Source organism: Argentina silus, assembly GCF_951799395.1.
Source record: "Argentina silus genome assembly, chromosome: 20".
Lineage (NCBI taxonomy): Eukaryota > Metazoa > Chordata > Actinopteri > Argentiniformes > Argentinidae > Argentina > Argentina silus.
The window spans coordinates 3250432-3262931 of record NC_139674.1 but is presented as its reverse complement, the minus strand read 5'-3'; the positions used below and the strand labels follow the sequence as shown (position 1 = coordinate 3262931).

The window sequence follows — 12500 nt, the reverse complement described above, 5'->3', positions numbered from 1 at the left end:
CCTGCAGTGGACCCATATGAGAACCCTTGTTTTTTTTTGTTTTTGTTTTTTTTTGGAAACCTGAGGGGCGGTAGCCTCCACACACGCACACACACACACACACACGCACAGACCGGCGCCTTGTTTATGGCTCTAAGTGGAGGAGAGAGAGAGAGAGAGAGAGCGAGAGAGAGCGAGAGCAGGGGTACTTCATTACAGCAGGGGGAGCCTTAATAATGCAGATGTAATTGGTGCAGCCTGTGGGCAGGTCTTAATGCATGCTTAAGAGTGACCCACGCGCTCACTTAACAGGTAATTGCATTAAGGCACAAGCAGAAGAGAGCATGGGAGGGAGGGAGGGGGGGGAGGGAGGGAGGGAAAGAGGACAGACAGAGGGAAGGGGAGAGAGTGGAAGAGGAATATGGAATCAGAATGAAAGGATAGGAGTTAAAGAGCGAGAGAGAAAGGGAAACATTGACATAAAAGAGAGATCGCCGATCTCCCTTTTATGTCTATATTTCCCTTCTTCTCAGCAGCGTCTCCTCAGACCCGCTGCGCCTCGGTTGAGTATGATTGGCTGCTGACCCGAGGACATGGCATGCTGCACTACATGTACACAGATGGAGGCAGAGTTCCAGACTGAACGTCTCCTGCCAGCAGAGCACAACACTCACCAGACCACCCGGTCTCACTGGTAACCCGCTTAGGGAGCCGATTGTGTCTCTAGTCTGGTGTTGTGTGCAGACGTTCACCCTCGTCCTCCCCCCCCCCAGGCTACCGGCTCACATCGCAGGCATAAGCCTGGAATAACAGACCGCTCAAACCTGGCCTTTTTATTCGTGGAAGTGTATTTCCGTAAAAGTATTTGTCGTTTTTTTTTGATCGGGGCGAATCAGGTTTGACGCGTTGGTCTAACCAGACCTTCAGAGCATATCGGGAGGTTGTGTCTGGGAAGGAGAAGATGTTTTGACAGTGTGTGTTAGATGAATAAGATGATGATCTACATTGTTGAGAGAGGTGAGCAGAGAGGGCCCTGCCTCAGGTGTTCTTACTCGGTTAAGAAGCCTTACTGCGGTTCACTCCGGGATCTGCTCTTTCTGCAAATCGACATCATGCCGAAATCTGATTCCACCGCGACCCCCCTGCTCCTTGCCTCTGGCACTTTCTGTGTGCTTGAGAATAAGTTTCTCTTTCATTTCGGCTGCCAAAAGCCGGATGAATGGAGTCATTCCATGTTCACATTCCTGAGGTCCTGGTTGCAACATTCTCCTAAACTGAAGTGGACTCCTTTCACACCTTTCTTGCCCCGCAGCAGTGAGATCAAAATGTGTGTGTGTGTGTGTGTTTATGGAACCGGCGGGGGTTTGAAGCTGGGACCTCCCGCATGGATGCCACAAGCCGCATGGATGCCACATCGTCCTGGTATGAAAGGACTTTATATATCGGCTTAGAAGTCACATGCAGGGCTACTTCATCATGAGAGCTTTATTCCAAATCACCTCTGCTACATGTTAGAGGTGGGTGGGTGGGGGGGGGGGGGGGGGGGGGGGGCTAGGCTGAGGCTGCTGCTCCTGCTCTCTCAGTGCAGTGGTTCATATGGAGCTACATCCACTCCTGTATTCATGACCAGCATCAACTCTCTGGCCCCCGGACACAGCACTGCACAGCTGAGCCTGAAGGACGGTTAGAATTGTTTATCGGTTTAATGACTTCTCTCTCTCTCTCTCTCTCTCTCTCTCTCTCTCCTCCCCTCCCCTCCCCTCTTTTCTCTCCTCTCCTCCTCCTCCCCCCCCTTGCCCGCTCGCTCGCTCTCTCTCTCTCTCTCTCTCTCTGAGTTTGCCATCTCAGCTGTTCCCTGGCCACATTAAAGCACCCTCTCTCTGAAGCCTCATCAAAGATGAAGGCACATTAGCCCCCCCCCCCCCCCCCGTGTGTGTGTGTGTGTGTGTGAGAGTGAGTGTGTGTATGTATGTGAGTGTGTAAGTGTACTAGCCCAGCGGCACACTCCTTTTAGAGTATGTGTTTTCTTTCAACTCGTAATTCGTAACACACAATTGTAAATCAAATTGAGTTAACCTGAAGACTCTCAGCTTATGGGCTTTATAGTATAGTGTTATTCTGCAGCCCTAGTCTAATTATCTCAGTAAGTTTGTTTTTATCTTAATCAAATAAGAAATGATTTGATTACCTGAAGCTCAGATTAGAAGGAATGAAGCAGATTAAGTCTATATTAGCGTTTATATCCGTTCCACCTACACTCCTGCTCTGGTTTGTTATTTTAGTCTTCGGTGTGTGAAGTATTACTTGTGTAAGCTTTATAGTGAGCTATAGAGTTTATACAGTACATACGGAAAGTATTCAGACCCCTTCACTTTTTTCACATTTTGTTATGTTACAGCCTTATTCTAAAATGGAATCAATATTTTTATTCCCTCATCAATCTACACACAACACCCCAGAATGACAAAGCGAAAACAGGTTTTGAGAAATGTTTGGTCATATATTAAAAATAAAAAAACTGATAACATTTACATAAATATTCAGACCCTTTGCTATGACACTCGAAATTGAGCTTAGGTGCATCTTGTTTCCATTGATCATCCTTGAGATGTTTCTACGACTTGATTGGAGTCCACCTTTGGTAAATTCAATTGATTGGACATGATTTGGAATGACACACACCTGTCTATATAACTTGACAGTGCACGTCAGAGCATAACAGAGACAGGATACATCTGGGGAAGGGTACAAAAAAATGTCTGCAGTATTAAAGGTCCCCAAGAACACAGTAGCCTCCATCGTTCTTAAATAGAAGAAGTTTGGAACCACCAAGACTCTTCCTAGAGCTGGCCGCCCGGCCAAACTGAGCAATCGGGGGAGAAGGGCCATCGTTCGGGAGGTGACCAAGAACCCAATGGTCACTCTGACAGAGCTTCAGAGTTCCTCTGTGGAGATGGGAGAACCTTCCAGAAGGACAACCATCTCTGTAGCACACCACCAATCAGGCCTGTATGGTAGAGTGGCCAGACAGAAGCCACTCCTCAGTAAGAAGCACATGACAGCCCGCTTGGAGTTTGCCAAAAGGCACCTAAAGGACTCTCAGACCATGAGAAACAAGATTCTCTGGTCTAATGAAACCAAGATTGAACTCTTTGGCCTGAATGCCAAACATCACGTCTGGAGGAAACCGGGCACCTCTCATCACCACATCCCTACGGTGAAGCATGGTGGTGGCAGCATCATGCTGTGGGGATGTTTTTCAGCGGCGGGGACTGGGAAACCAGTCAGGATCGAGGGAAAGATGAACGGAGCAAAGTACAGAGAGATCCTTGATGAAAACCTGCTCCAGAGCGCTCAGGACCTCAGACTGGGGCGAAGGTTCACCTACAAACAGGACAACGACCTTAAACACACAGCCAAGACAAACGCAGGAGTGGCTTCGGGATAAGTCTCTGAATGTCCTTGAGTGGCCCAGCCAGAGCTCGGACTTGAACCCGATCGGACTTGAACCCGATGAACCACATCTCTGGAGAGACCTGAAAATAGCTGTGCACCGACGCTCCCCATCCAACCTGACAGAGCTTGAGAGGATCTGCAGAGAAGAATGGGAGAAACTCCCCCAATACAGGTGTGCCAAGCTTGTCGCGTCATACCCAAGAAGACTTGAGGCTGTAATCGCTGCCAAAGGTGCTTCAACAAAGTACTGAGTAAAGGATCTGAATACTTATGTAAATGTGATATTTCAGTTTTTTATTTTTAATAAATTCGCAAACATTTCTAAAAACCTGTTTTGGCTTTGTCATTATGGGGTGTTGTGTGTAGATTTATGAGGGGGGAAAAAATGAACTTAATCCATTTTAGAACAAGGCTGTAACATAACAAAATGTGGGGAAAAAGGGGTCTGAATACTTTCCGAATGCACTGTAGCTGTTATAGTGAGAAGATGTATGCTACTCTTATCAGATATGCTACTGCTACTTGGTGTCACCATTAACTATTTAATAGCTGTCATATTGAATCTGGGGATTAAATATGAATTTCCTCTGCTGGGTTGGGGTTAGCTTAATGCTGTCCATATGTGCATTTAGGGCGTGAATGTGTCACACGGTCTCTTGTCGGTTTGCCTTACGCGCTTGAGAGGACGGCTCACGCCCTGCCCCCTGAAGAATGCCAGCCGCGGCGTTATACGTGGTCACATGCTGTGGTAGTACTCACCCTGGAATGTGTGAGGGTGTGTGAGAGAGAGAGAGAGACCCCCCCCCCCCCCACACACACACACACACACACACACACACACAACAGACATATTTTTCAATTAACCTACTTCCCTGATCTCACACACACACACACACACACACACAGTCCAGGCTGGCCTGACTTGACCTCTGACCCCTTCCAGCTGGGTTGTAATTGCTGTGAGCGGCAGCAATTGTTTATCAATAGCAGTGTTTGACACCATGCAGAAAGCAGCAGCAATGATCTATTTCCCCTATTAGGCTAACTGGCTGTCTCCCCTGCTGCTCTGCTCCCTGGTAGGGTCCTCTTATAACCAGGAGAGCAACTCCAGTCTCCTCTAAACCCCACAGGTCAATCCAATGCTGAAGTACATGTTTGTGTGTGTGTGTGTGTGTGTGCCCATTTGTGTGCGTGTGTGTTTGTGTGTGTGCCCACGTGTATGTGCGCGTTCGTGTGCGCCCACGTGTATGTGCGTGTGTGTATGTGTGCCCACGTGTGTGTGTGTGTGTGTGTGTGTGCGCACGTGCGCGCCTCTGTGGCTGTCCGATCACCAGGAGGAGGAAGCTCGGTGAAATGATTGTGGTAATTAAGCAACACCCTAGGAGAGAGAGAGGACCATGATGAATATTATCACTTCATTACTGAGGTCTGCTCCCTGCTCAGAGGAGAGGAGGAGGAGGAAGGGCCAGCAGCCCATTGAGATTAGCTCGCAGTTAATAAGAATGTGGAGTGTGTGTGTGTGCGTGTGTGCGTGTGTGCGTGTGTGCGTGTGTGTATAACTGGGAGGGGTTTAGACACCTGCTGTGCCTCTTGAATCTCCACGGTGACCCAGAGGGGGAGGACGGGTGGTTGAGCCTCTTGGTGGCCAGTTGGTCTGTCTGTCTGTCTGTCTGTCTCTCCTTTGTCTGTCTGTCTGTCTGTCTGTCTCTCATCTCTGTCTGTCTGTCTCCTCTCTCTATCTCTCTGTCTGTCTGTCTGTCTCTCCTTTGTCTGTCTGTCTGTCTGTCTGTCTGTCTCTCATCTCTGTCTGTCTGTCTCCTCTCTCTATCTCTCTGTCTGTCTCTCCTTTGTCTGTCTGTCTGTCTGTCTGTCTGTCTCTCATCTCTGTCTGTCTCTCTCCTCTCTCTATCTCTCTGTCTGTCTGTCTGTCTCTCCTTTGTCTGTCTGTCTGTCTGTCTGTCTCTCATCTCTGTCTGTCTGTCTCCTCTCTCTATCTCTCTGTCTGTCTGTCTGTCTCTCCTTTGTCTGTCTGTCTGTCTGTCTGTCTGTCTCTCATCTCTGTCTGTCTCTCTCCTCTCTCTGTAGTCATCTTTACGCTAAAACACATTTTAATTACTCCTTTGGAGCTGTTAATTAGCATGTGCGGTTGAGACGTCTGTCGATTCAGTGTCTAATTGAAGGCCCGGTATTAGCCTGTATTAGTATGCAGGGACTGCAGTGCAGCAAATCGGATTTTTATCAAGAGCTGAATCTTGTATGCGATGTGTTTCTGTACGTGACACAGGGTTTGTAGAAATGTTGTACGCGGTCGTCTTTTAGGTATCATAGTCAATAATGTCGTCATTGCAATGTAAATGTCACGCCACGTCAATATTACCGGTTTCAACATCCACATGTTGACAATATGTTGTGTGTTGCTATGTCAACTGTGAAGATCACGTCGACTTATTGAGTGATCCTGGCAAGCGATGTCTTGGAAATGATTCATGCTGTACAGTTGTGTAGTGAAGATACCGCCTGTATCGCAGGTGTATGGTATCACCGTCATCATCACCCCTCTCTTTCTCTCCCTCCCTCCCTCCCTCCCTCTCTCTCCCTCTCTCTCTTCTGAAGGACAACTACACGTTCGCCCAGCCGGGTATCCAGAGAAAGGTGAAGGCTCTGGAGGAGCTGGTCAGCAGGATCGATGGTGAGTGCCCTCAGGCCCATCCCTCTCTCCTCTCCTCTCCTGTCTCCTCTATTTCCCCCCTTTTCCTCTCGCATCCCCTCCTCCTCCTCCTCCTCCTCTCCACTCTCTTCTCTATCTTCCCTCTTTCCTCTCCCTTTACCCTCTGTCTTACCTCCCTTCTGTGTGCTGGCTGGCTGCCTGCCTGCCTGCCTGCATGTCTGCCTGTCTTACCTCCCTTCTGTGTGCTGGCTGTCTGCCTGACTGCCTGCCTGCATGTCTGCCTGTCTTACCTCTCTTCTGTGTGCTGTATGTCTGCCTGTCTGTCTGGCTGCCTGTCTCTCTGTCTGTCTCTGTCTGTCTGTCTGTCTGTCTGTCTGTCTGTCTGCCTGGCTGCCTGGCTATCTGGTTAGATAATGCCTATCTCTCTGTCTGTGGTCTGTCTGTCTCTCTGGCTGTAAAATTGCTCTACTCTGATATCCTTGGGAACGGCCTCCTGCCCTTTTTCCCCATCTTCCCTCTCTCCTCTCCTTGCCCTCCCCTCTCCCTCTCTCCCCCTTGAGTACTGTGTGTCATCCCCAATCAGCGGCGTGGCAGCGTGGCCTTTCGCAGGGAGCGTCGGGGGAAAGCTAAAGCCACCAGAGCATGAGCCCTCCTTATTACTTTAGATTAGGCCGCCGTAATCAGAATTCAGCCACCATCCTTTCCCAGAGACGGGGCCCCCGCTCTGCACACAGGCCGGGCCCGACCAGTCCCAGACCGCTAGCCTTAGCCAGCCCCAGACCCAGACCAAGCCTTAGCCAGCCCCAGACCAAGCCTTAGCCAGCCCCAGACCAAGCCTTAGCCAGCCCCAGACCCAGCCTTAGTCAGCCCCATCCCCAGACCAAGCCTTAGCCAGCCCCAGACCCAGCCTTAGCCAGCCCCAGACCAAGCCTTAGCCAGTCCCAGACCCAGCCTTAGTCAGCCCCATCCCCAGACCAAGCCTTAGCCAGCCCCAGACCAAGCCTGAGCCACCCCCAGACCAAGCCCCAGCCAGCCCCAGCCTTAGCCAGCCCCAGCCTTAACCAGTCCTAGTTGGCTAGCCAGTCGCCCAGCCCCAACTAGCCTTAGCCTCACCCCAAGCCCCTGTCCCAACCCCACACTCGTCTTCTTTATCAGTGGCATATTTGTCTTTTTCCGGTCTCACATGGTCCTCTGCTGCTCTATCCAGTCTTGTTTTTTTTTTGGTCTTCCCACCTCAGTGGTGCTATATTAAGCCAGCAAATGTATTCAGGGAAGAGAAATCGAGAGGAGCTTTGAGACGAGATAAATGTCTTAAGGTCACAGGTCAGGTTGATCCTCTCTGGGAGAGAGCGAGAGAGAATGTTCTTGAGAGGAGGTGGAACTTTTGAGAGAACTTTTCAAACTTTTCGAACTCTAGGAAAAAAAACTCCAACTTCATCACTTGTGTGTTTCGGATTTGCGGAGGCTTCACAGCTTGCCTTAATTGCTTACCAGGTATTTCAGTGACGGGTTAATGAGTTCTGAGTTGCTTCCATGCGGTTGTCTTGCAGACACGCCGCGCTTTCCTAAAAATAGACAACCACGTTGACGCACATACCTCACACAAACCAGAGGGACTTTGAGATCTTGGCGTCTGTAAGCGAAGTCGCAATCATCTTCATTAGAAAGAAACTCTCTCTCCCTCCGGGGACGCCGTCTCCGCGAATTCAAATGTGTTAATTGGTGCGGTTAAATACCTTTGATGTGGCCATCTCAATGCTTTGTCATTCAAATGCCTGGCATTAACATTGGCCTAATGCGTTGGCGGGAACAGGCGGCTTCTCAATCGACTCCTTTGTGCCGTGTCTTGTTCTTGACTAACCTTCGCGTAGTTACACTCCTGGGCCTTACCCGTGCCTCATTTCCTGTATTTATCTCCTATCAAGGGAGGCTAATGCCTTGTCGTTGCCATTCAAATGGGCTTTTTGGAAGTGGGAGGCTGAGAGACTCAATGAAAGGGAACAATTGATATTTGAGAAAGCGTGCCGCGGCGTTTTTCAAAGGGAGCTTCGGAAGCTGGGAGCTAAGCTTCGGCAGGGCGTCCACCGAACACACACACACACACACACACGCACACACACACACACACACACACACACACTTGTTGCATGAGTTATTATGACAGTTTGAATGGCTCTCATGTCGGAGGATGTGTGGATCTGTTGTTGCTTCTTCCTCTTTTCATGTCTTCTGTATCCTGCAGCAGCCCTGACTAGAGAGAGAGAGAGAGAGGGGGGGGGGGGGGGGGGGGGGCGGTAAAAGGAAGGAAGGAGGGAGAGAGAGCTTTTTTTCTTTCTTTTTTTTTTTTTTTTTTTTTACTCTTTCAAATCCGGTATTCATCACCATTCCCAGTTCTCTGTCAGTACACAGCAGCTTCAGTAGTCAGGGTAGGCTGTGGTGTGTGTGTGTGTGTGTGTGTGTGTGTGTTGTGTGTGTGTGTGTTGTGTGTGTGTGTGTTGTGTGTGTGTGTGTGCGTGCGCGTGAGTTTGAGTGCGTGAGTGTGAGTCTGTGTGTGTGCGTGAGCGCGTGCTTGTGTGTACATGTGTGTGTGTGTGTCCGTGTTTGTGTTTGCAGGCTACAGCTGTTCAATACTGAGCTCTTTTCACGCCTGGCCTGTCTTTGTTCACGAGGTCATTAAAGCCGATTCCGACATTAGGAGTCTCTGGCCACCACACGTCAGATGATTAAAGCCCAATGACAACCCACAGCCTCTCACCAGCCACAGAGGTCAACAGAGGGCGGGGGCGGGGGTGGGGGTGGGGGGGGGGGGGGGCCAGGGCCGGGGGGCGTGAACTCCCACCACAGTACAATACGGTCTCTGCCATAACGCTGAGTTCCTGAAGGTAAGCTGATTCTGGAAGTGTGCCTACCTGCGATATCGACCCGGAGCCCCCAGACCCTCTACCTTGGCAGAGCGGCGCGGCCTCACAATCGACACATAATGGAAAGTTCCCAGCCCAGTCGACCGCGAAAGAAGAACTATTGATCACGCATATAGATCTAACAGTCATCCGTAGCCGTGGCTCTTGGCCCGCTCTCAAGAGTCCTCCCACCGGTACTCCCAATCATCCTTTCTTTTCCCCCCCCTTCACAATCGGAATCCAAATTCTTTTATTTGGCCCGGTTTATTTGCACATTGACTTCCTTTCCTTCCCTTCTGCTCCACCGCTCCCTTTTTCTCCTCTCCCAACATGCCTCCCACTCTAGTTCTACCTTTTCCGCTGCTTTTTATTCCTTTCCCCCTCCTCTTTCTCCTTCCCTCTCCGTCTCTCTTTCCTCCAGTCCCAGTGTCCGACTGGGCTCCACACTGTGAAATGTTCCCTTGTATAACATGTAGATTTGAGTTTGAATGGGTGGTTATTTTTAAGTGACTCCTGGGCTTTGTACGACTTGTGTTACACATGGCTATTATCCCCAAATTACCCCTTTGGAGCGATCTCCCGTGTCTGGACTCCATCACACTGCACTGGATCTGGCGGCAGGCACAGGGGAGTTTTACATCTCACTGGGAACTGTAATGGACCACTGCGGTGTAAATCTATCCACCTAAACATACACACATACACACACACACACATACACACACGCGTACACATTTAAATGCATGTGCACACACACACACACACACACACACACACACACACACACACACTTACACATATAAATGCATGTACACACACACACACATACACATACACACATACAAATGCACATCTGAGCACACACACACACACACACACACACGCAAACAGTGGGGTAACCAAACCAGACCGCTCTCTCTCTGCTGAGTGCTTCCTCCGTCTCCCCGGCCCTCTCCTCTCTGTGCTACGGCGTGTGTGTGAGCGAGGGCCAGCGGCGGTCGCCCTGGCGATGCCAGCGAGACGCGCCCTGACCAGGGCCGCCTGAGCCGCGGCCCTGATGTTGGGACATGCTCCAGGACCAGACCTCTGGCTCCTCCGCCATATGGCTCCTCTCCGTCAGGTGACAGGAAGCAGCAAACACCGCCGCGCCGCACAGCACCGCCGGGACCTGCCCGGCCCTCTGCCAGCCTGCCAGCCGTACGTCAACATGCTCACTGGAGGGGGGGGGGGGGAGAGGGGGGAGGGAGAGAGAGAGAGAGAGAGAGACAGACTTACAATGAAAGAAACAAATAAACGAAAAAGCCTTCCAAAGCCAAGAGGTTAACACAGTCCTCTCAGCCAGCTGATCCTGAGGCTCAGTCTCCCCCCTAGCAACCCTGCAAAGCCTCAGGACAACGCTCACACCATCTGGCCCAACCGAATTGAAACGTAACGTCACCAAATATATCACTTATTGGAATGAGACGGCAAAGAAACAAAGTAACCCCGAATGCTAAACAGACACGTGACAGACGGCCTGACCGCCTTGACTGACCGGAAACCGAGGGAGACATGGACTGTGTGCAGAGTCGGTGAGCACAGCCTGGCAGTAGACACACAGTCAGCCAGAGAGAGAGAGACAGACAGAGACAGAACTGACCTCTCACACACACACACACACACACACACACACACACACACACACACACGCACACTCACATGCGCACATACACACACTCACACACACACACTCACAAGCGCACGTACACACCCACACACACACACACACACACACCCACACACCCACCCACACCGCGACCAGCCGCCGTACCTGAGCAAGGACACCTCGAGATGACTCAGCTGAAAAAAGCCCCATGCAGCAACAGCAACCAAACAGTCATTAACGGACTGGACATAGAGACGGGTGTCTCTGATTTCTCCTTTCCCATTTTCTAATGATAATGGACCGAATCGCGATGCAGTGGCATTTTCCCGCTAAGTGGCTCACAGTGTCGGCATTGCGGGGGTGTTGACAGGGGCCTCACCCCACCTCACCACCGAGGCCCGGCCCACCCGTCATCAGTGTCGACGATGCTGGAGAAACTCCTGCGCTAATTGAGGAAAAAAACGCAAATGGCGAGAGAAAGGGGATCCGCGTCGCTGCCTGTCTGGGGGGGAGGGAGGGTACGGGAGAGTGTCGTATTACACGGTCGATGGGACTTTACCTGAGCTGATCCTGCCCGTCTCACCTCGGCCTCACCTGGCGCTGAGAGGGAGGGGAGGATTGTGGCTGATCGTACCGGCATGTCTGATTGCATTATGAGCTCTGTCCTTCATCCTCCCTGTCTCCTTCCCTGTCTCCCTCCCTCCCTCCCTGTCTCCCTCCCTGTCTCCTTCCCTGTCTCCCTCCCTGTCTCCCTCCCTCCCTGTCTTCCTCACTCCCTGCCTGCCCTTCAGACCTAAACACAGCTAGCTAGCAAGCTACCTAGCTAGCTAGCTACCACCTGGAACGGAGAGGAGGTTTGTATGGGGGGGGGGGGAGTCGGGAGGGAGGTAGATAGAGAGGGAGAGAGAACTTAGTGAGGCTTGTCCTCTCCATCACCCCACACCCGCCTCTTAAGCCGGAATCACATGGGATCAGTACATCCGTTTGACGGCCCGTGGGTGACGGCCCGTTAATTCCTACAGTTATCCAAAGAATCTGTGCATCCATCCAGGCGAGCTGCGTCCATCTTGTTGGGTTTGATGCTCCACTGCATCGTTCATCACGCATTGGTAGAGCTGAGTTTAGAGAAACCTCGAGCAAATAGAGCAAATGTAACTGTTGTGTGGAAATATATATATACACACCTTCTCATTCAATGGTTTTTCTTTATTTTTTTTTATTATTTTCTACATTGTAGATGAATATCGAAGACATCAAAACTATGAAGGAACACATATGGAGTTACGTAGTAGATAAAAAAAGTGTTAAACAAACCAGAATATGTTTTATATTTTTAGATTCTTCAAAGTAGCCACCTTTTGCTTTGATGACGGCTTTGCGCACTCTTGGCAAGTTTGTGTCCAAACTTTTGACTGGTACTGTGTATATATATATATATATATAGTTGCTATAATGGCAAATATTGTGTAAAAAGGTAACTACTCACTACTATTCTGCTATTGATCTCTGTACTGCACTGTATTCGGGAAAGAGAGAGAGAGACACACACACCCACACAGAGATACACACACATGAACCCAAGCGCGTTTTTGTTGCGAATTGCTGAAAGCGAATCGCACTTGAAAAAATGACACGGAAACCTTATGTTCCGAAACCCTTTTTATTGACGTTCCTGACCTGCGTGTGTGGTCTGTGTCACGCTCCGAGAATAGACTGTGGTACAGTACCTACCTCCTGGCGTGACCTCGCACCTTCTCCGCGCTCCCCGCCTCCTCCCGCGGTCCTCGCGCCTACTCTCATCCACTTCAGTGTATTATACCCCTCGGAGAGAGACGGACATTGGGATCCCGTG

The 12500-nt window shown here is 50.4% G+C and overlaps 1 protein-coding gene across 1 annotated transcript in view; it reads left to right on the top strand.

The window, feature by feature from the left end:
• Positions 1-12500, top strand: part of tbc1d22a (TBC1 domain family, member 22a) — a 99163-nt gene that overhangs the window by 54201 nt on the left and 32462 nt on the right. The window contains exon 12 of the mRNA XM_083691838.1: positions 6049-6124. Coding sequence (XP_083547964.1) covers positions 6049-6124 — 76 coding nt within the window. The remainder of the gene's footprint in view (positions 1-6048; positions 6125-12500) is intronic.